The sequence below is a fragment of the Conger conger genome, chromosome 9 (assembly GCF_963514075.1).
Source record: "Conger conger chromosome 9, fConCon1.1, whole genome shotgun sequence".
Lineage (NCBI taxonomy): Eukaryota > Metazoa > Chordata > Actinopteri > Anguilliformes > Congridae > Conger > Conger conger.
The window spans coordinates 32,651,420-32,676,942 of record NC_083768.1 but is presented as its reverse complement, the minus strand read 5'-3'; the positions used below and the strand labels follow the sequence as shown (position 1 = coordinate 32,676,942).

The following is a 25,523-nucleotide window of genomic DNA, read 5'->3' as shown; positions in this document are numbered from 1 at the left end:
TACTGAATATTTTCTTGATATTTTTTTCTTTTTTTCAGCTGTCTACAATCCAGTACAGGAACACACTAATGAAGTCCAAAGCCTAATCAGAGCCTAGAAACATCAAGATGTCAGGAATCAGAAATGATTTTTTTCAACACACCTGCAATGGATATATATATTTTTTTGGCTACATGCTATTATACCTTGTAGATTCGTAACACTTTAATTTAACTTAGACTGAAAAGACAAAGAGTACTGTTGTTGCTGAATCAATGTCTTGTGAGTATTTAACTAATTGGGATGGGAAACTATTCATTGACTCAATTTATTTTAGAAGGTACAGTATATTCCCTCGACCCTGTTACAATGCCCAAAAATAACTGTTTCAGAATTACTGAGGAATTCTACAAAGTGGATATATTGTATACTGTATACTGTATAAGCTGTTTTTGTCTACCCAAACAACAGACTTGGCAAGAATAGCCAACTTTCAATGTGACAAAAAGTCTCTTGAACCAATATCAAAAGGGAAACTACAGTCAACATTTGGGCACCAATTAAATTAATACTTTAACCTGAAAACTTATCAAAAATGAGAAAGCCCATTTAAGCGGCAGTTATAAAGGTACTGGCTCCAGACAAGGACACAAACAGCTATCAGATTATAGTTTCAAAGTAATGAGTTGGTTCATTTTGGGACTGAGAGCAACTCATTATCTCAAGGTACAGATATTCTTAATGTAGAAATCCAACAATTTCCATGAGACAGAGATGCAAATATTTGGTAAAAAATAATTTAAATGTATACAGCAAGTGCCAAAACATATTTCACTGTACAATGGTGGCATGACCGTTGAGTCTGAAATGTAAACATTTGAATTATTTCAAGCCAGTTCCTTGCCCTGTTACCCTCAATTTGTTTGTCTTCAATATCACAAAAACAAAACCCATTCCTGCCTTACAGGGTGACATTTGAGACGATACCAAAAGCCTTCGGTTCAGAGCACTGGTAGTGAATGGGCTCATTCCAACGAGTTATTTTATCCTTCCTTGGATGCGCCCCATTACTTTTCACTCCCCCAATCCTTTACTACACTCCCCCACTACCACTCCTCTACTACCCAGGAACTATCTGAAGTAAAGGAGGGAGTTAACGAGTGGAGAAAAGGAGAGAACAATGGGGAGTTAAGAAATTGATGATGTGTTGCGGTATTATTATTTTAAAATTAATTAATTCATTAAATTAAATAAATCCGATTATCAAATAGGCCCTAGTCCTTATCTTTGCAGTTGAAATTGTACTTCCCTCAAGGGTCTTTCAGCACACTTATCCCTGGTTATGGTTATGCACTTTGCACTTTGTTGTACCTCGCTCTGGATAAAAGCGTCTGCCAAATGCCATTAATGTAATATGTAATGTAATGACGGAATTTCCCTATCAGAAGTTTTGTTATTAACTGACATTGTGGTTCGCATTAAGACACTAATTAATATGTAACCAGCAACATTGGATCAAAGTAAACCTATACAAACATAACAATTTACTGTAATGCCAGAATCCCGATGTGTCTGATATGGGAACAGCATTTCTGTTCACTGTAACAGCCTATGTTCCATTGTCAGTTCATTGCATCTCACACAACATTTCTAATTCACAAACATTTCTGTAGATTAGTGACACACATATGCCGCTTCATATTATGCAAGTTATTTTCTCTGAATGTTCAGTATTCAAAGTGAGAAACAATTATTTTCCAAGAAAAGCTTTGCTTGTCTACAACAATATTGGGACAGTGGAGGGAGGGAGTCCACAAAAATGTGTTGAGGGTGGTAGTGGAGTAAATAAGTATGCATATTTCACATACTGGAGCACACTGGTCTCTTCATTCCTTGACTGACTTGGAAATCGATCGAGGTCCGCCATCTTTATGGACATTCCAGCCTATGAAATACTCCTTTAAGGATATAGGAACTAGATGGCTCCCGAAGAATTTGTGAGCAAGGAAACATGAGTGCATCCTTTATGGAACACGTGACAAACAGTAAAGATGATCAACCTGTGGGTCCACCTCTCCCCATCTGCTATATCTGTAACTGACATGGCTTCATCCTGTCAATTCCATCCATGCAGGGTCCATTTTGCCAAATAAATGTTTCCTCGCTTCCTTCGTCCTCACCTCCTTTCCTCACTTCCTCTCCTTGCCTCCTCCAATGGGCGGAGCTAGGAGTGAGGAGAAGAGGAGAGGAAAGAAAGCAAGGATGTAAACATACGCGTTTGGAATGAGCCCAATATTTGTGTCGTCTCTGCTTTCGACACGCTGAATGCCATTGTAATGATGCGCCTGTGTACAGAACACGTGAAGACTCTGGATTCCACAAACATTCATCACATCATACAATTCAGCTAAAGGGCCTCAAATGAGCTGGGATGCCTTTTCCCATGAGAATCTAGCTTTAGAGATTGGTATTCAGCAGGATTTTCATCATCTCAGACCTTTCGCACCCAATTAGTACACCGTTTTCTATGACAGCAAATGCAGCAAGACTCATTACCATCAGCGAGAAATTTAATGAATCCTTATCCAATATTCCATGTCAAAACAACATTTTCCTTTGTCTCTTAATCTGTTCCACATCCATCACGGTCCAGTTTTCAATCAAGCTCTGTAATTTCAGAAATTTCTGCAGCAAGTCTCAATCGGCGCGTATCTAAAGAAATATCATACGCAATATGAGAATGCTTAGGTCCATTATGCCACAGCTCCGAAGGCTGGTTATCAGAGCCTACAGGACGATGGCCGGTTGCTTTTCGGCTGCGGGGGAGTTCTGGTTATAATGTGTGGTAATGACTGCTGTGCTGGTTATTTCTTCCTTGTTCAGGTCCTGCACTATGAAATCATTAACGTAGTGGAAATCAGCGTGAAGGGCCATCTCTGCACCCAAACCTCCTCTGTCCCATTTGCTAATAACATTCACCAGGGTCGCACCTAGAGCAAACCACAGCGACGTCTGGAAAATGTCAATGAAGACAGGCTATTATCACTGTGTGCTACCAATCAAAAAGGCTCTGGTGGTGGAGAATTTTGTTAATATGAAGTGCTCTAGTCCCAGTTCAATTTACAAGGCTCTCCAGAACTTTTGTGTCCTTTTGGAGTTTTTAACAAGGAGTCAGAACTCATTGACGTGTTCGGATCTCTATGTGAGGTCAGAATGGGGGGACTTTGGCCCCCTCATTTCAGCTCCCATTCGAATCTTATAATGTTATGCTGCTGCTCCAGGAATTAAAATGAACTGTCAGGTCTACTGCACATGCACTCTGACACATCTCCAAAAGTAATCATATCTCACTGCACTACTGTCCTGGAGCTATCCAGGGTACACACAGCTGGAGTGCAGCGTGGCTGCTGGAATAATGGCCTCCTCAAAGCCGGCTGCTCGGGAAGTGATGCCATTACTGTTAGCATCATGAAGTTAACTGGAAACTCATCAGATAATAAGGACCCATCCAGGTGTGGAAAAAGGAACTGACCAACAGGGTGGCCTGTGGCGTAGTGGTTAAGGTACCTGACTGGGACCCGCAAGGTCGGTGGCTCGATCCCCAGTCTAGCCAATCCCCTGGTGTAGCCCTTAATCCTGCATTGCCCCAGGAGGATTGTCTCCTGCTTAGTCAACTGTAAGTCGCTTTGGATAAAAGCATCAGCATTACATTACATTACATTACATGACATGACATGGATGTGATTTAATGTAATGTAATGTAATGTAACATAATCTTGTGGGCTGTGCTTCAGGGCTTGGTTCGGGATCAGTTCTACCTGGAGTGGGAGAGTTCACCTGAGCCATCTGAATCAATAATGCAAACAGAGAGCTGCATTACAATTCTGTGCATATAATAATAATGTAGCCTTTTCATCACATCTAATACTGCCAGTCACAAGGTATTAAAAGTACAAAATCAGCACGAGCTAAGAAGACCGGAAACCACTGATTTGCAGACAGACTGACAGAGAAGAAATGTGATTCTGCCGCTCATCTGCCGTCTCACAGAGAACCGAGCGATTGGCTCACAGGCTCCGGCCTCTCCTTTCACAGGAGCACGCTCGTCCCAGGCCAGGTGTGTCACGACGACGCCACTCTGTCGCCTCCCGCTTAATGGCTTCCGCTGAATACATGCTGAATAAAGAATATGTGCACGGCTCGCAAGTGGCATCTGCTTCTCACAAATACGGGGCTTGTTCTCATCAAAATAGCCCCAAGAGTGGCAGGTGGGGGATTGAGCCATACAGTAGGCACAAAAATTATACACAGTTGTGTTGCCATTCATGAATGCCGGAGGAAGTCATCTGGCTCTGAAAAACCCCCCAGTATTCTCACCAGCATTCCAGTGTGCCTGGACAAGACAGCTACTACAGAGAGAAGATCTTGATTGTGGCAGCAAGGCTGTGATACAGGGCTCAACAGCGCTCCCATTTTATGAGCATTCGCTCCGGAAAATTGATGAGAGATACAGTAATTGGAAAAATAATTTAGCACTTATACTAACTGGAATACATTAGTGTTCTCAACTTAGGAGCATGTGTAGTTGTTGCGAAAAAAGGCTAGCTTGTGTGTGATAGCGTGTTAGGTATGCCACAACTGCCTCAGGGCATTAGCCTTTCAAAACTTAAAAATGGCTCCAATGATTGCCACTTTCATAATGGAAGGCAGATACCTGGGCACCTTTGTTCCCTGGATCTGGATGTCTCTCACCAGATACCAAATTACTCCATATAGCCAATGAGTGAAATCCAATGCTACATTCACAATCAGCATACTCCCTTAACCTTCATCACAATTAAACATAGATTTGTTATTTTTTCACAAACATGGGTGCTGGGTTCAGAAATCATGAAAAAAAATTTTTTAAATGCTGGGTGCAGGAATTTACAGTTATAAGAGTAAACTATAATCCATGAATAATATTATATTTCTATGCCTACTGATTGATAAAAGAGCCCTAAGTCCCTGATCTAAGTGACTTTGACCGTGGAATGACTGTTTGTGGCAGCCACGGTGGATTGACTATCTCACAAACTGCTGATCCCCTGGGATTTTCACACAAAACAGTTTTCAGAGAATGGTGCAAAAAACAAAAAAGTGAGCAGCAATTCTGCAGGCAGAAAAACTTTGTTAATGAGAGGTCAGAGGAGAAGGGTGAGAGAGGTGTCAGTAATGCAAATAACAACACATTACAACAGTGAGATGCAGAATAACATCTCTGAACACGCAAAACATCAAACCTCAAAAAGCGAATAGGCTACAGCAGCAGATAAGTTATTAAAAAATAAGTCTAATACATACCTAATAAAGTGTTCACTGTCTATAGGATGCGTTTATTATGTTGAGAAATGGGGAATTAAGGCTAGCTTCTTCATAAATAAATTACTGAAGCAAAAAGAAACCCTAAACTGATATGGGTGAACCTAAGCAAATTCACAGGAAAGTCACAAAACAATACTTAGATATGTAATTGATGTGTTTGGATATTTTTTCATTTTGTTAATTCAAAGAATGACTTTCATATCCCATACCAATCATATTGAACAGGATATGCCTCAAGGTACAAAGCCTTGGAAATCTGCAATAATAACAAACACTCATCGACACAACTAATGTTGCCAACCACAGACTTCTAAGTATTCTGCCAGTAATAGCAAAGGATGCTGAGAAGTGCACTGCAGAGCAATTAATTGCCCATCTCAATAATAGCCCTTACAGATTACACTCTATGCAGTTAGCTAATCACTCCACTGATACCACCGACTGTTCTTTATAGACGTCAACTCCAAAATGGAGGGAGAGTTGTTGGAGATGTATTTCTGGACATGAGAAAAGCTTTTTCTACTGTGAACCATGACATCCTCATCAGAAAATTGTTAAAAATATTTTTCCAATGATGCATTGAGCTGGATGAATCCTCATAACAGAAACTATAGTATTAGGACAAATGCTGTGACATCATGCACCCTAAGCAAAGATCTTGGTGTCCCTAAGGAGTCCGCCCTGAGGCATGACACAAACAAGAAATTTCAACCTGTGTAACTTATATGATCATTCTTCACATAACATACTGTTTATCTAGAGCAGGGGTGTCAAACTCCAGTCATGGAGGGCTGCAGTGTCTACAGGTGTTTGTGTTTTCCTTTCAATCAGCAGCCAATGAAGGCCTTGTGATCAAGGTGTGTGGACTCTTTAGCCAATTAAAGACTTGCATCTCTCATGCTGAAACACACCAAAAGCTAGCAGACATTGCGGCCCTCCAGGAATGGAGTTTGATATCCCTGATTTAGGTGGTCCCATTCGACTGACACAACTCTAAAACCCATTCAATCCATCTTTAAGCAGGCTCTCAAGGTGTTAGATATGAAACCAAAGTTATCATCATTGCAATGTCCTGACAAGATATGGTCTGTCATGTAAGTGCTTTTGCACTTCGCCCCAGAGGTCCTTCATGGCTTTGCTGCCCCCCCCCCCCACATTTGTCCTATTGAAAACCTTGATCCACAGGTTCACAACATCTGCCATGAGAGAGGATATCATGGTCCCTTATTTATCATTTTTGACATAAAGTAAAAACTTTTGGGCATTTTCCCAAAATCAAATGTCTACAGAAAGTGTCACCTCCATTAGGGCCCGAAACTCAGTTTTTTAGACCGTTCATCCATGACATGTAATAATCAATAACAAAAAAATGACATTTACTCTTAATCCCATGAAGGCTTCAGCTGTCCGTCTCCCACAGAAACACAGAGGGGCCCGTTTCAAAAGCTCCAAACACAATTAGGTTATTTTCACCTTCAGGTTCCCCCCTCCAGGAAATCACATCTTTTTTCTAATTTGATTTAAATGGTGATTTGATTTCTGACGTCCTTCTGCACGGCAGGGTTCGCTCCCCTTCTCGCCGGGGCTAAGTGGATAACTCCCTCGCTGTCAGCTCGGTCGTAAACCGGTTCTCTCCCTCATGAAAGCAAAGCGTCGGGATCGGGGGAGCGGGCGTGGAGGAGGGGCTCGGAGAAGATGAATGGGGGAAGGCTAAGTTTGTCTGCTGGGTATCGTTTCATTTGCTCAATTTAGCCTCGCGATAATGAGATATTTCTGAAAGGCAAAAGAACCCTCAACCGCGCGAATAGCCCCCCGCTCCCTGCACTGCTTACACTGCGACACCCGCTTCCAGCTTTTAACCTAGAACAGGTGATCGCGTTATAAAGGGATAAGCGGGTGTAATGCCATTATAGTGCATTCGAGCAGTCCGGACGAAGACGAACACTGTGTTCTCAAAGGAAGCTTGAAGTCAGAAAAGACACTCGTTACTATGAAAACTACTTTCACAAAGGCATCATGACTGCTGGTAAATAATTGGCCGGAGCTTTATTTTTTTATTTAAAAAAGAACATATCTGAAGATGTGAGTTAAGGGAAGTGGGGGAAGTACAGCGAGGCCTCGATTAAATCTCTCCGCACCGCGCGTCGTCCTCAACACATTTTTAAAGTGTTACTTTCCCTGCCTCCGACACAAAAGCCCTCATTCAGTTCAGCAAGAACCAATAAGCTCATAATAGTGCAGAAGAAATGTAAAAGGAAAAAAAAAGAAATTGAAGGTTTACGTGGAAAAAAAGCCTTGCTGCAGACGTGGTCTCATGCCATTCTTGGTAAAATCGTGATGAATCAACTTTATCCAGCGTATTGGGTTTCTGCTGCATTGGCCCTGGATCAGAATGAGTGGTTATGACTGAGCACAGACACAGGGAACCATCATGGGCACGCATGCACCGCACACCCGGTCTCAGACAGCACCGGCGCACTCAAGAGCTACAGGGCGCCGCGAGAGGAGGCAGGGAAGGGGCACTTTCTGCACTTAGGCCCTGAACCAAACCGGGGCCCCCCATCGCCGCTGCAACCCTCCAGAGAGCTCTGCTGCCTGCCTGACCGCAGGGCCCTCATGTTTGCGAGACGCGGCCCCCGCAAATAGAGGGGAGGGGGGGGGGAGTCCGCTGGGCCCCCTGCCGCAACACACACAACCCCCCTCTCCCGCCACCCCCATCCTGTTACCACGGCCAATCCAATTTCATGGGCTGAGTTTGGATCAGACCCTGAACCCCCGCCCGGCCGGCCCAGCCCATTAAAACCGAGCGGAATTCTGAGCGAATTCCCAGCGCTGCTCGGCCAGGCCCGGGCAGCAGACCGGCACTGCCGCTGGGAAACTGGCCGTCTCAGCGCCTTTTTAAAATGGAAACCCGAAGCCTGGCTTCACCCCCGAGGCGGCCGCGAGAGATGGTTCCTGCGGCGGAGGCCCCTCTCCCGGCATCACGGCACCTGCGGGGACTCTGGGAAGAGCAGCTACATGGAAGCCTGCCCGCCACCCCTCAGATCCAGCCTTCAAGCAAGCCAGACGCTCTGATCCGCCGCCTCTTCGCGCCACATGTTTATTCTGCCACACATGAAGACACAGTTCATGCCCCGAAGATATCACACCGCCTATTATGTGATTATGAGCATCACAAAGCTTTAAAGGGTACAGCTGTGCATTACAAGAATAAAACAACAAATAATAATAGAAAAATAATGTATTGCATTTATATAGCGCTTTTCCCACTAAACATGAAAAGCACCTAATTAAGGAAAATGAACAGCTCGTTAAAACTCTGGGATTGCAGTTGTGGTTGGAATGAAAACCAGCATACACAGGGACGCCCAGGACAGAGGTTGAGACAGACATACTGCAAATAGTGCAATAATAAAAAATCTATGAATGCACATTTTGAACGGTACCTCCTTGGTATAAACTTGGAGCACTCACACCAATTTTTTTACCATTTTTTTAAGACAGATTAAATTGTTCCAGGGAAATGAAAATGTTCCCATAAAAAGATACAGAAGACAGCACTTTCAGTCTCCAAACCAATGTTTGCACTGAAAGGTCTGTTTTCCCTCCCTGAATTGAAGAGAGCAGGCGTTTGTCTTCCACTGGCCACTGTAACCAAAAGAAAACATGCACGTGTGGTGGAGCCGGCAGCCAGGGTCTCTCAGCATGGGGTCGTTACCTTGGCACCTTGGGTCAGAATGAGCGCCATGGCAACACTGCATGCACTAACAGCTTTCTGTTTTACTGTCCCAGAATAATAACTACAGATCTGTGTTCACTCTACACTGTCTCAGACTTCATTCACGCAACACCAGGGGTCTCAAACTTCAGTCCTGGAGGGCCACAGTCGCTGTTTGATTTCCTTTCAAATAGCAGCCAATGTAGGCCTTGGAGACAAGGTGTGCAGACTCTTTAGCCAATCAAGGACTTAAATGAATCACTTAAGTGCAGGAAAACAACAAAAACAGCAGACATGGCAGCCCACTAGGATTTGAGATCCCTCCTCTACACTGACCCAATGTTCACTCTACTCTGAGCCTGTGTTCACTCTACTCTGAGGCTGTGTTCACTCTACACTGAGACTGTGTTCACTCTACACTGAGACTGTGTTCACTCTACTCTGAGACTGTGTTCACTCTACACTGAGACTGTGTTCACTCTCCACTGACCCAATGTTCACTCCACTCTGAGACTGTGTTCACTCTACACTGAGACTGTGTTCACTCTACTCTGAGACTGTGTTCACTCTACACTGACCCAATGTTCACTCCACTCTGAGACTGTGTTCACTCTACACTGAGACTGTGTTCACTCTACTCTGAGACTGTGTTCACTCTCCACTGACCCAATGTTCACTCCACTCTGAGACTGTGCTCACTCTACTCTGAGACTGTGTTCACTCTCCACTGACCCAATGTTCACTCCACTCTGAGACTGTGTTCACTCTACTCTGAGACTGTGTTCACTCTACTCTGAGACTGTGTTCACTCTCCACTGACCCAATGTTCACTCCACTCTGAGACTGTGCTCACTCTACTCTGAGACTGTGTTCACTCTACTCTGAGACTGTGTTCACTCTACTCTGAGACTGTGTTCACTCTACTCTAAACACTAGCCTTACTCTGGAAGGTAAATTAATTTCAAACCAGACTGTTAAAAGAAATAATTCTGTAATGCACAGCGCTCTCTTTCAAAGCAAACACGACACAGGGATGCATAAACATGCACACAGGCAGACACACGCACATGCACACTCCGACACAAGCACGCACGCACCAAAACCCCAACACGAGCGGGAACCAGACGAGCAGTTCAACTGACAGCAACAAACTGTCTGTCAGGTAGAAGAGTCCCAGCTGGGCTTTGATTGAATTACCCACGTTTGTTTGTGCAGAATAAATGGGGGTGGCTTTTAACTGGCCAGCATATGTGCTGATAGGCTTTGTAATCAAATTCCCTGTGGCTGCAGTGCTAAAGAATCCTCTCCCTCTCTGAAGGACAGCCAGCTTTAAACGGCTGCCATAAAAATATCTTACCTCACGCTCACACGTCACCATTGATCATGTCTTATTTCATCTCCAGAGATGAACTTTAACACTTGCTGCCAGTCATCTTTGCTATCGAGGCGTCTCTTTTTTCAGCTTGCCACTCTAACAGAGCAATAAAGCTTGGCTAACTTTCACCACAACTGCAGCCCTTGTTCTAGACATTAATCTATTGATTATCCTCCACAACTTACCTCAGCTACCAAATGTCACTTGTGCCAAGATTGGAAATGTTTTCTTACAAAACATCTTCTGAAATACCAGATAATACTGCAGCCATTTACACAAATGATTTTGAAGTGACATTTTAAAAAGCATATAGATGCCTGACATATTTTGTTAGCATTTTCACTACAAGCATTTTAAACCATTATGGGCCCAATTTGAAACAATGTTCCACTGAACGGATTCAGTGAAATTGTAAGGTGGCCATTTTGAAGCAGGGACCTGAACTGATGTTTTTATCCTAGATGATGGATGCTTTACTGTCCACTTATCCCCAGTGTTATATGCTCCTGTAAGCTTAGGCGCATCCCACCAGGATCCAATCTTCTGAGGAGAACCACATTTGGAATTCACATTGCGTTTTCTTTAGCCACAGAGGAGAAAAATCTGATTCCAACCATGTTTCCCAAAATGGCCGACAACAACAGTAAGCCTGACAGGATCCTTCTAGGACCAGCCTTGTGTGTGCAGCTTCAGCTTGGAAATTTGGGCAACGGGGTGTTTGTGCCTGCACCCAGTGTGGCTTAACACCAGCAAATGAGCCAAGCTTGCAATCAGGCTGGAAATGAGGGATAAACAAGGAGTGTTCACTGATCTAGCATAGCAATTAAGTGGGTAGCTTTGGAGAGCATGCCGGGGCTGGAGCTTTGGAGAGCTTTGAGGACCTCCAGGGAGTGGGGAGACGTGGGTTTTCATTGCCCCGGGCTTCCCTTCTGACATTTCCCTCGGCACCTGCATTCTTCTCCCCCATATGTTCCAATACATATTTCATCCGCACACTTATGTTCTTGAAAGTGGGCAGGTGGGGTATGGATCAAGTCGGTTGTATTCAACATCACGGAGAAAGGTCTGAGAGATGTCACCACGCCTCAGCTGGTTCCAAATTGCCGCCACCGTCTCCGTCCCTAATGAATGATGTCCAAGGGGGCCTTATGGACGGCTGGCCGGTCTCAGCTCTCCGCTAGGGATAATAAGATCATTCATATTCAAGGCCCAGCCTGTCCATTTGGAAACAGCAGAAGGAGGGAGTAATTCAGAAGAGTCCGCTCGGTCCGTGGGTCCCAGCTGAGCCAAACCAGCAGCACCATTAATATAACGATGCATAATCCCCTTACCTACCGGATGAGGCAATTTTTTATGTGAGACGTGCCATTTCAAAAATGGCCAGATTAGCAAACCCATGTGCAAGGCAGCAAGACATCTGTGCAGTCCATTGGACATGGAGGAGCTTGGCAAAGACCCCGTATTCTTCTTCACAGTGCAAAAATAAAGGATGTTTGCCTGGAGGATGCACACTGTTTCCTGACCTGCTGAGACACAATGCAGTCTCTCAGTAGCTATATAATAACCAGTAAGTGAGTCCCAATTACTCCCACCCCCTGGAATGGGTGGTGAATGTGGGCAGCATGTGGTTCAGAAGTTAGAGCAGACTGCAGAGCTGATGGCCATGGGTTTGAATTCCAGAGAGAATTCCAGCCATTTTACCCTGCACTCATCATACTCTTTACCTTTAGTCAAAGTGTAGGTTTACGCGTGGGTCAGGCTATGTTCAAAGCAAACAATCGCAAGCCAGCCAGGCGGAGGTTATGGGCTGAGGAAATCACATGAAATGTCATTGTGATGTCACTTCCCCTGACCTGACCCTTCCTGGTGCCTTTCCTTACTCTCTACGCCTAACTCTTTGCAAGGGGTCCAGCTCCATCTGCTTAGGTGAATACACTAATGCTCAAGCTTTTGTTTGAGGAAAGGCAGGTGAGGGAGGAGGGGAGGATAGGGGGGGATTCTGGTTTCCGCAGCGGTAGCACTTGGCTGACTTCCACGCTCCTGCAGATGTAACAGAGGTTGACCCCCTGCCTGCATCCATCCATGTAAACAAAGCCCATCCACAAGGGCCCGAGGAGCACAGCCCTGAGCCCTGACACATCGACCGGGAGCTAATCATTCGACCCGGTCATGGGAAACAAACCCGGGGGTCAGACTTCAGGGCTGTTTTATTGGTCATAGCCGCTCACAGGTTGGAGCGGGTGCAGAAACATTTTATCTCACCTTTCATTTGCTGAAAAGATCTATGCATTCTGTAGAAAATGGCTATGAGAAGCAATTTGGACTTTCCGGTATGGCATTTATGTTGCGTATGAAGGCACATAGCTATTTTCTGTCAGTTGAAAAGCCATACATTTATCGCCTCTATCATTCTGCTTGGACCAAGTAAACTTTGCAGAGAAACTCTTAATGCTATGTATTCCAACTTCTCCAGGAATACAGCAAATCGCTTGTATCCACTTATGTTTGATCTCTGACCTCATTCTTCATTGGTGTTCTTCACATTAGCAAAATGAAACTCTCAAACATGGTGCTAGCTTTCCATCCCCCTGCTGTGCAATTAATATGGAAAATGGGAGAATATATTTTTTGCCTGCACAATTTTCATGCTCAGAGAAATAGTAATTACTGCATGCCTTCACTGAATAACTGATAAAAGTATTGTACTTACGAAAGAATTGTGAATCGTGAAAATTGTCCTGTCTTCCAAAACAGTTAGATTATAGTACTGCATAGGTCTAACTGCACAGTGCATTGAATTTAGCTTTCTGTTATGAGTACAAACAAGCCATTTTCCTGTCTGGATCATGTTTTGTGCCTTATTTCTTCAAACCCCAGACTCCCCATGTTGTTTTAGAAATGGAAGAATGTAACACTTATTTAAATGTGTTGCTCAAAAACAGGGACACAGCACAATCGTGTTTAGACTGAATAGTCATAAAAGCAATATGTTTACCAAACGTTTGACGGAACACATCCAATTGCCCAATTGCTTATTGACAATCCATAAACAGCGGGCTTAGTGCAGTAACATGCTCTTCTGAAAGTAGATGTTCTTTTTGAGTAGAATTTCTTTAACACAAAATATTGTTCATGTTTTGCAGCAGCATGTTGGGTGGATGCTACACATACAGCATGAACGGATTCTCTAATCTGTGTGGATTATACCGTACTGTACCTTCGGCACTTGTGAGATGAGGGATGAGTCTAACAAAAATGTGAAGGTCAGCCAATCACACCACCACCCCACCATCTTCACGGCATTACTGCAATCCCTTTATCGAGCCTTCTTTGTCAAACTCACACACGCTCCATCGGATGAACATCAATAGAACTGCATACAGTTCTTACAGTGTACAGAATTCCGACAAGACAGCAAAAATCTGCACACACAAAGAAGCCCGTTCTTCCCCTTTGTGGTATACAAGAGTACTTTCTAAACACTATGAATCACTCTAGACATCAACTGGATAGGGAAAGAGCTCCCTTATGCTAATAATCACATTTTAAACTTATTCCCTTTCACGCAAAGTGATACTTGTCAGCTTAATGTGTGAAGGGGGATTATTAAGTCTGCACAGCTCTATCGCTCCCTCTTCTCAGTCAGAAACAGTACTGCCCTCTTTCAAGGCACACACTCATAAACCTCTGCAATCTTTAAAAAAATACTAGAACATGATTATATCGTTTTTTGGTCATTATACCTCTTGCTACAATATTAAATGGAAGTGGAAATGGTGTTGGAATACTCTAAAAAGGGCATTATTTTGTACAAGAACACACGTCCTACACTTTAATTAGTCCCTGTTTCAATGTGCTAAGCAGACAAATGCAAGTGGCGCTAACGATATTTAATAGAGAATATCAAAGTGATGCTAGCATTTACTGTAGATTCCCTAATCACCCTGGTATGTAAGGTGCTAATAATGTTTTTTAAAGTTTGAGAGCCATTTCCAATGTAAATTCAATCTAAACAAGAAGTCATGGACATATTTGGTGATCCACAAAACTCTCTTTTCCCGCCTTACATTCTCTGACAGGCTCACTGTTGAGCTGATATCTACATAATATTCAAGAACATGTTCTTGTTTTGGCTCAGCACAGTAAATAAGTACAGTGGTGTAATATCCGATGCCATGGATACCATCATGGAAAATTCCATGGCTGCTGCACTTAGAGCTGAAACACTGGGGGGAAAACCGCCAAGTCCTGCTGGCAAACCGGGATGCCTTTTCCCTAAAGTGCTGGGGAATGTCAGGCATTCTGTACCCGCGGCGTGCATTCACGTGGGCTTTCCAACAAACCACGCCCTTTCTCATTCCTACCGTTGCCGGTATAGGGCAACTTAAAACGCTCAACTGTATCGTTACTGCCGAGTCAGAGGAGGTAGAAACCCGGCAACGTTACAAGACTAAGCGCCTCCGATCGGAGCTATTGGAGGGAAATCGCTGGGCTCCCTGCAGAGAAACACGGCCCCCCTGGGAGAAGGTAGCATTACATTTTCATGCAAATGTCTCTCTCGAGGCACAAACGTCCTCCTGGAGAGATGAATTAAGCTGCACAGGCAGTCCGAGCTGATGGGTCACCGCCTGCCGCCAAACCCGCTTTAACCCCGACGCCCTCCGTGTGCACCAACATAAATCAACTCCGGAGAAAAGTAAACACCTCTCCTCCAACTCTGGCAGGTAATTTCTCTCCGTTGCCGGTGCAGACCGCTTAAAATTAGCAATTTCTCCCTAATTAATTGTGATTCTGTCACCGGGGGCAGCCACAATCCATGGGCAACACTGGCCTCAGCGTGATTAGGCGTCAGATTTAAGAGGAAAACAATATTCATTAGCGCGGAACATTACCTTTGTTATAATGTGGGGAAAAAGTGTTTTTCCATTAGTCTAATTCCTTGGGTGCTGTCAGCGCAAACCTGCAATATCTCTCCATGTCTAATCAAATGGAAAGCGATCAATGGAACATTAAGGCTACAAACTGTACGGGAGATACAAAATGCAGTTGGAAAAAAACATTTTAATGGGTTTCAATACCCTGGCAATGGAAAGATTTATTTAATTAAAGAGGACCAGAGTGTTTTGCCATTCAAGTCATTCTGATGCTTTTATATATGTTTGCATTACAGCCAGTGAAGATGAAATATCTTATATTACAGTAAAATTAAAACCCTGTCAATGTTTATGCAGCTAACAAAGCGCAACATCAAACATCAGTATTTTGACTTCAGATTCCAATATTATCAAGCAACGTACAGTGATCTTTCTTGGAATAATCTGCCATACTGTAACAAAATTATGTTTTTTCAGCTGACAATATTTATTTTTCTTCAAACACACATAAAAACAACTGTACTGTTTCCCCTTAATCCCTGAGGCAATTAATTTTTTTACAAAAAAACAATCCTCCTACTGACATGAAACAAAAATCAATTTAAAGAAATTATAAATGTGTGAAATTATTATTTCTAACAAATATGCTACATGAATATTAGACGACAAATATTGGTATCCAAAAACCCACAGATAACAGCAAATTTTTTCCAGCCCATCTAAGATAATTTCATCACCGTCATCATCAACTATTCTGTCAAACTGGAACCTAAAATTAAGTTTAGAATTCTGGGAAAAGCTGTTTGAAAACAAACCGTATTTTAGGGCACACCTGTACATCAGCAGAATGGCCCTTACAAAGCTGATTCTAAAAAGCCTGGTCTATCGAACCTTTTGACATCTTTGCTGGGTCTTATTTTCTGTTAGAACACTTCTTGGTGGCTTTTAGGTTCAGCTGTGGTGTATTGGAAGATTAGATTTTAAAAAGAAAAGGAGAAGAGTTGAACCTTTGGAAAGCACCTACAGCAACACTTCGCTGGCCATAACTCTGAGGGTTTCTAATGAGAGGAAAGTAATTATGCGGGTGCCCCGGTCAGAAAGAACACAGTGTGTGAATCAATTTCCTGCAGGCAAATGAAATGTTTCTGCCAGGCTCACTGCTTTAAGCCTGCTGTGTACCAGGCCCCCTTCCGCCACCCCACCCAGCCCATGACAAAAGGAAGTTTAGTGATTTAGCACATCATCCTGAAGGTCCTACACAGCTGGCATTATTTTACACAAAATCCATTTATACAGGCGGATATTTACAGAAGTAATTGAAGTTAAGTAGTTTACTCAAGTCCAATGGCAGTGCTCCATCTACAGAATACAGCAACTTTGGAGTTGCAAGCCAGGTTCCCCGGCTGTTATGCTACGCAGTCTATAGCAGCACAAGGGTAGACAGAATGGAGAAACTTATGTTACCATAAACGCTGCTTAATTTTAATCCAAGACATGATTAACTCACTGCTCAACACACAAAGACTTGTCAGCACAGTGGACTACAACTCATTTGGTGACTCAAAAGGGGATGTTGTCGCTTCCCATAGGAGGATTATATGACTGCAAATGCAGCTGGCAAACACAGGCTTACAATTACAAACACAAGCAAAGGTTTTACATAGGAGTGACATCACTGGTGTGGGTGAGGTTCTAGTTAATGTCTTTTTAAAAACCATTTATGTAAATGATAAACTTTTGGAAATATCTTGGGTGTGCTGTTGAATTAAAAAAATCTGTAAAATGTCACTGTTCTGGCAACCGGCACACGCTGTACTTCTGAGGGCTGACAGCCAATGACGGAAAGCTTGCCGTCTCACTGAGAACTCAGTGTATCACATCGTTAATGGATACTGATTACCCCATGAAGTCACGCATTGACATTATGGTCCACCTGGAAGGTTGTAAAGAGAGAGTTGGCCTGGACAATGGAGACCCAGGAAAATCCAAATTATAACGAACATTACGCACCATTACACACTGAATATGAGCTCACACCTGTGACACACTCAGCATGCCCTCTTACACACTGAGCAGAAGAATAGACGTTTTTCATTGCCACCGAACTCCCCACCTCCTTAAAACAAAAGCAATAAACCTGTGGGTATCCAGGGGTCAGTGGAGGGCTTCTCCATGGTGTTGAGCTGCTCCCAGTCCATGTCGTCATCCTTGCTTTGGCTGTACCCACAGGCCGTGAAGGAGTTCTCAAAGTCACAGTCACCTACGACACAAAGAGACAAATGATGCCGTCGCAGATTTCTGAACGATGTCTGTAAAAAAAAAGTACAAAATGCAAAAAACCACTCCGCAGCCTACATCAGCATTCATAGACCCATCTGTTTCACAAAGCGAGCCATTTAAGGGAAAGAGATTCTGAACCATTATTACAATACACATGGAACCACATTCATTACTGTCTCTAGCAAGGCGTATATCCGCTGTCAGTGTGACAAGTACAAACTGACTAAACTCCATCATCATAACACATTAGGTCTCAACTGCACCATCAACTATAAATTGAATTCCCTTCCAACCCACTTTTCATTGTAAACCCTCCGTGCTATGCTGCACACATCCACCCCTAATCTTTCTTTGCGTTCCCAGTTCTCAACATCTGATATTATGACAAAAGCCCTGTGCTCGGAAACAGAGGAGGAACAGATTAATTCAAAACTTTGACGCAAAACTTCCACTCAGTTTCCAGCCGGCACTTCTTCAATCACACTTCAATCACACCAGCAGGTTTCTAATAAGTACAAGATGGCAATTATTATTTCCGTTTTTTTTACAATGAGGCTGATTGTATTAGGCGCCAGTAGTGTTCTTGTTGCATATTTAAAAATTTTAGGGAGTTAATGGTCTCTAGGTTTTTAATTACTTTCGAGAAATCTATCCCATGATTCTCAAGTTAAACATGGAGGGGCCTGAACACTACCCAAAAGTACAATCCTTGTACTTTCTGCTACCAGAAATGAATCTCTCTGGGTAGTTCTACAAAATAATGAAATATAAGGAAGGCTTATACTCTTAACATACAGTTAAGAGCCGCTGACTGACGGGACAGTGAATTGTCCTGGGAGATACATTGTGAAATAACCTACAAAATGAATGTAAATAATGTGCTTTCATGCGTAGCGATACCCGTCTGCTCACCTGCAGCGTGAGAGAGATAACATACCCCGTCCCTGGCATGGCTGTCTCAACAATGCGGTCAGCCCTACAGAAACGTTGCCCGTGATATGACAGCCAGACCTCAGAAAGCTACACGGTCATTTCTGCGAGGGAATCTTGATTGTGTGCCAAGGAAATGTAGGAACGCATGTCAGTGGATGCTCACAGGCAATTCACACTACGACCGGAGCTGACACGCATTCAGCTGACTTTGACCAGTCGAAATGAACAAGCTGTCAGCCGCCTAATGGTTCTATTACCCAGAAGGGCTTAGCCTGTCAACCTGCAGATAAATGTAACCTGCACTGGGCTAATGCATTACATCAATAATAGTATTACAAATAAGTTGGTAACTCTGTAATATAATGCATTAGTTTTTTTAATCGTACTGTTTTTTAGACTGCCGTATTTCAGAAATATAAATGTGTAAGTACTGGACTTGTGCAGGAACTTCACAGTGAGGTGTGGAGCTATACGTAAAACGCAGGCAGAGCAGCACATTTCATTATAGTTTAGCATACAATTAAAGGGAATTGTGTTGTGCAGTAATTGGGTACATGTTTGTGCTTACCATATAACTAGCATCAGTACAGAACTTTTGTGAAGAGAATTCTGGAGCTCAGAGTGCATAAAAAGAAAGAAGGATAATAAATGGCAGAGATAATAATGCAGCTGATGTTTGCACATTTTACGCCTGGGAATACGTGCACTAATTCAAATGAGTTGAAGAGAGGGCAAATTTTAAAGCACAATGCAATTTGTGTCTACTACCCAGAGGATACATTTCTGTTGTTTCACCAGAATCTGATCTCAAATCTTATAAAAGTACTCGAACTGCACACACAACAATGAGCCTCACTGCTAATGATTAATTTCAGGCAGCACCGCTGTGCTAAAATAACTTCAAATTTACTTGCTCGTATTTTAATCAAGTGAGAACTTTATGAAAAAGTTCTATTATCATTATTTTTATTTTAATAAAAGAATCGATGGGTCTCAGGTGGAGAGTCCATCTAAAGCTCTAGTCCATACACGACAGGATCTGACCCCAAGCACCCAGACACAGGCCCTTTCAGTCAGAAACATTTTCACCAAGAAGGGCATATGCAGTAAGGAGTATGCAATAGGGAATATGCAGTAGGGAGTATGCAATAGGGCATATGCAGTGGAGAGTAAGCAGTGGGGTGTGTATGCAGTGTGGAGTATGCAGTAGGGCATATGCAGTGGAGAGTATGCAGTAGGGAATATACAGTGGGGTGTGTATGCAGTGGGGAGTATGCAGTAGGGCATATGCAGTGGGGAGTATGAACAAGGGAATATGCAGTGGAGAGTATGCATGAGGGCATATGCAGTAGAGTATGCAGTTGGGAATATGCAGTGGGGAGTATGCACAAGGGCATATGCAGTAGAGTATGCAGTCGGGAATATGCAGTGGGGAGTATGCAAAAGGGCATATGCAGTAGAGTATGCAGTTGGGAATATGCAGTGGGGGTGTGTGCAGTGGGAGTGTGTGTGCAGTGGGCAGTGGGGCCTATGTGAAGACGATGTACATGACTCAGAAGTGGCCACAGGCAGTATGCACTTCAGAGACCAGTCTGCTTTAGTCTGCACCAATCTGCCTGGTCCATAACTTCCCAGAGGACACTGCAGCAATAAGATGGACTGAAAACCATGGAAAAGCAATTATGGGACAGAAATTGGTTGAAAAAGAATGATAATAAAATGTAATTTTTGAAATTTCTACTGCAGAGTTAGCTCTTCTATTTTAAGACCACGATCCTGCTCATCATTTTTTACTTCATTATTGAATGCTGCACATTTACATATTGTTGTTATCTTGTTTATGAGCAAAAACTGAAATTTCTCATTACATAAAACCAGCAAGACCTCAGCACTGAACAAGGCTTGTGAGAGTTTGAATGCAAGAATAGGGAAATCCATACACTTCAGGTAGTTAAAAAATGCAATGCTCACCTAATTAATAATTCATTCATCATTTGAGTAACATTAGTTTAATGAAAAGGTCATTACTGTGCCTTTTTCTGCTTTAGTTGGTCTCAATCCGAAAAACATTGTTCGCCTCAATAACCATTTTATTCATGGTGAGAAGTAAACGACACACAGCATGCGTCATACACACAATTGCTTTTTACACAACTGATTAATATCAAGCGCAGTTTCCATGGGGTTTAGATGGTATTTTTCTCTCTCTCTTTTTTTTTAACACAACAGCACAACTTCAGCTGCAGAAGTAACTTAGCGAATACGCTGCTTAAATCAATCAATCACGACTCTCGGGGGGTTTGCTGTCCTGGGGATAGAGACTTATCTCGCTCACTGTCATGTCTTCGGTGTTATAGGCCCGCCTCATCTAGACGGGATAAAGTGGCTTTTTATTAGCGTTTGATATTCAAATAGATTGCATCTGGAAGGAGCGTGCGGCGCACTCTGGTTCACTCCGGCTCACTGGTGCAGCGGATTCTTCATTCATTACGGGCGGCAGTCGCCTGAGATCTTATCTTGCGCTCATATAATCGGCTTTGCTCTAACCTGTTCCGTTAAACCTAACGAAACCGTAGTGTTAGGGAAGTGAGACGTAGGAGAGGGGAAGAGTTTAAATAAGATACGCACTCCAACGGGCTGTTCTTCCTCGCTAATCGGAATCGCTTCTGTTAGTTTCATTTTAATAATTACCATGAACGAAGTGACAGGTTTAAGTCGCCGTTCTGTTATCTACACAAGCAGACGCAGTCACGGGCGTCACGCCGAGCATATCCAGAAATCGTGAGTTATTTCTCGCAACTCCCGGGGTTAAGATTACTGCGCTGCATGATTACATCACCACGAGGGAAATGTAAACATACGTTTATTCTTGATTTGGATATTTGGAGGATTTTATGTTCATACATTCCCCTGCTGATATTAAGAAAAACGAGGACCTACAGTTTCAGCAAAAAAAACTCTCCAGAGAAGAGCTTGTGGGTTTAAAATATGCATGCTTTTCCTTTCCTGCTCTAACAGTCGCTCAATTAAACCATATCATAGTTGCACATCAAAAATTCGTAAATGAATTTACTACCAGCTCCTAATATATTTTAAGAAACCAAGCCTACTCAATAACCAAAATAAGATGGATAAAATCAGCTGAAAGATATCCCTCCAGTCCCCTGCCCCACCCCCGCCCATTGCTCCAGTTTTCTCAGAACTGTGTTCACTTGCTCTAGTACATGGACTAAAGTGCTGTTGGTACAGAGAGAACACAGCATGCAGTTGAGACTAGCCTGAGAGATCAGACCCTTACAGCTGATATTTCTTTGGTTTGTGTTGTTTTCTTTGACCGAGCAGACAAAGATTAGAGATCAATAAGTCGGCAGACTTCTCCAGGGTTGGCGATTCCTGCGGCAGTGCCCCTGATGAAAAGAGAGAGACCACCGCAAGACTGGTAGCGCAAAACCACCTTTTGGGTCCCTGCATTTTAACGAAAAGGTTTGACAGTGGCACTCAAATGCTTAAAAGCACAGGTGGGTCAGGTTTAAGCCTATTTGTGGAGAAAGACACACAATAAAACAATCTTGAACCAATCTATAATAACAGCACACACCTTTGCTTCAGGCAGTTTTTCAATACCAGTCTGTGGTAAACACTACATCTAAACAGCGTTGACAGCAGCTTTAATTGATTCCAATACAAAAGGCAGGGAGACACTCAGATATTTCACTCCACATAAATTGGTCTAAAAGGAGGTCTTCCAAGTCCAAGCCCCCACCATCGCCGACGTGATCAATAGTCGTTCAAACATCATGCTTTTTCTTTCAATAAAAGAAAATAGAAAAATAACATACAGAGGTGCAGCTTGTACAACATACATGTTATTTCACATTTCTTGCAGTTACCTGTATGGGAATGCACAGCAGTCTTTATATTCTGACACGCTGTGTGAGCATTCAGAAGAAATCTATCCATCTTTTTCAACCGTAAGCCCTTGGCCAGGATCAATATCACCCCCTCGCCACCTAGATGCTGGAACCAATTCCTCTTAAAGATTTTCAAGTCAAACTTGAAAGGCCCTTTGTTATTGCACCTGCTTACAAAAGTAAACTTTCAGCAGGACAGACATTGTGTTACGTTTGTACTTGTGAAAAATACATGCGTGAGATGCGTGTGTCCGGGCAGGCTAACTTAATGAACGGCTTGAACCTGTGAATCCTGCAATTGGCATGGACACATTAATCTCACCTTTCCACACACTAATCTCACCTCAGCAACAGCAGTGTACCAACACTATTAAACCAATAGTGAGTGCAACAGCATTCAGGCCAAAAGAGAATTTTGCTAACATTCATTTTTGTAATTATTATTAGAATTTGATTCTCATGTTTTCATGTTTTCCTTACACACTGGCAAAATATAATATGAAATACAGGAAAATGTTTCCGATGAAGCATTCCTGCCTGCTATTCATGTAGTACTGTCTCATGTCTTGTTGGCTTTGGTTAACTAAAGCCAAGGTGGTTCAAGCCCATAGGATCCTGAATCACTGAGACAACCAAACACAGCATCAGTGAATTCCAGGGTTGTCATGGCATTAGGCCTATTACTTTGTTACCTCCCTAACACCATTGATACCGGTATTACCAGTATCAAAATTGCCTTTAGACAGATCTCAACCAGTTTACATTCATTTTCCAATGACCTGAATAATCCATTGGCAGGTAATCTGAGAGGCTCTTTCCATCATTTTAGGGTGATTTACGTGAAAAGTGAAATGAAATGAAATGAAATTAAAGTATGTTTCCACTTGCCCAGAGTACTATCTATCCATCCATTCGCTGAGATCACAATTTCTTAGATTCACGATGATATAATGGACGACTATGGGCCACTCCTTTAATCAATGCAGCGGAAATTTACATTCTAAAAACTCAACAGCAACGTCTATTTCGAAATATAATGCCACAGTTGCTCACAAACATCAACATGCACATTTTTAACGCAGAACTACATTTTCTTACCAAGTGTGCCCACACATGCAGAGGTGAAGCACGCCAGTATTCTACATATGTATGAAGGTAATTGCTGTACTGTTAATCAAGGCAAATGGCTCAAAACAGGTTGAGGCCAATAATCATTTGAAGCAGAAGTTTTCTTCGCCATCAATTTTCAGCCGCCACTATCTGCCATACTTAAGAAGTTGAATTTCATTGAGAATCAAATCCTATGACACATCAGACTATCACACACCTCCTCGCATGACCTGAAGTGTACCTACCTAAAACCGTGACAAGCCTAGTGAACACCAACACTAAGACCACCCGAACACAACATTAGTTAAGACCAACACTATGACTGTACACTATGTTAAGAAAGACCAACATTGAAATGCTGAGAACAACAGAAGAAGCAGAGACATTCAAGCCAAGGTGACTCAAAGTCATGCAAAGAAAGGCTCAAAACATAGCACCCCTTCTGAAACAGGAAGCAAATCTGGGTCCAATTCAAAAACACCCAACTGTAGAGTGTATCCTTTGGAATTCACTCTTCCATCGTCCTGTCTAAAACTATCCTCTACTGGTCATGACAGCACGAGCACATTTCTCTGTAATAGGCCGTTCAGTAGATATCATAGTCACCGGACCTCCTCTCTAATTCACCCCTCTGCCAATTCAGCAATTACCAGCCTTCCACCATACCCCTTCTCCACCGGCCTGGAAACCACAAGTGCGCCTTCTGTTCAATCGGCCATCGATGATGCCGCTTGTTTTAATGAACACCTTGTCTTCTCCTGTCCCTCAGGACAGAAGCCACAAAGCAATCTCAGGTAATTTAAAGCCAATGTCTGCTATCTCCTCTCAGCCCCTGTGAGGTGGGGCTTAAACCGCTCCGCTGAAAACCATTTGGGACCCCTGGGCCATTTCGGCCGACCTTATTTCACTTATCTACCGGCCAAACCTGCCAGGGCCTGTCTCTGTGGCGGGCCGCGTGTACACTCTCTGTCTGCTCGAGGGCTTTGAACTTTCGGGAAGGGATTTCAACAGTCAATCTCAATATCATTACCAATCACAGCCAGTTGCTGTCTGTGGTGGGAATAAAGAAGTTTGGAGAAAGACTTCCGCGGATAATCCGTTTCGCCGGCCGAGCAGTTTGGCAGCTATATGCCGTACTGCAAACACTCAGGCGAGTGAGAGCGTCGGGCCTGGAAATGAGAACCAGACAAGAGATTCCTGTGGGGATTATCCCGCTATCGCCTTTTTGATACATTTACGACACCGCCGCTGAATTTCACACTTTCTTCAAAACTGTTCTATAGGATCCTCTACAGTCACCATGACAAGTCTGGACAGAACAGCCGAAATGTGTCCTGTTTTTCCCTCGCTTGTCAGATGCACCCACCAAGGTCTAGTCACAGAGGTCAGGTTTAGCATTTTATTCCTATAAACTAAATATTCACTGAAGTAAAACTCAAGCACAATATCCATTTACGAACTGCACATTACTACCATTAAGTCCCTAAGCCAAAACTACCCCTCTGAATGTCTCTGCCCTCTGATTAATCAATATTCGCTGACTGAAGGAGCATTGTTACACCAAGAAACTGGTTGAAGGGCCTTGAAGTATCCTGTGACTTTTCTGTAATGAAATGAAAGTCTTTGACATTGGAAAACCAAAGCCTACTTACTGTGACTTGACGTGTGCAGATCAAACACCTTCCCCGGGGTTATTTCCTGACACTTAGTAACAGACTAAATTAAACTTGATCTCATGCTAAAATTATAAATGCTAGAACAAAAATGTTTTTGATATTTTAAATAGACTTGTTGAATGCATATGAATGCGTTCTCATCATTCCAGAATGCAGGGTGTGTGGGTTTAAGCTATCTCTCAGGTGGCCGATAGGAAATATAACTCGGTCCTGTGGCTTTGTGGGATTAAGAGTGTGACAGTGGCCAGCGACACACCACCAGCCTTTCCCCCCGCCCAAGAGAAGGGCAAGGAGGGTGGCCGC

At 43.1% G+C, this 25,523-nt stretch overlaps 1 protein-coding gene across 5 annotated transcripts in view; it reads right to left on the bottom strand.

Moving 5' to 3' along the window:
• Positions 1 to 25,523, bottom strand: part of LOC133136548 (receptor-type tyrosine-protein phosphatase mu-like) — a 191,817-nt gene that overhangs the window by 136,267 nt on the left and 30,027 nt on the right. For all 5 annotated transcript variants that reach the window (XM_061254133.1, XM_061254134.1, XM_061254135.1 and 2 more), the window contains exon 2: positions 17,448 to 17,570. In XM_061254133.1, the coding sequence (XP_061110117.1) occupies positions 17,448 to 17,570 (123 nt within the window). The remainder of the gene's footprint in view (positions 1 to 17,447; positions 17,571 to 25,523) is intronic.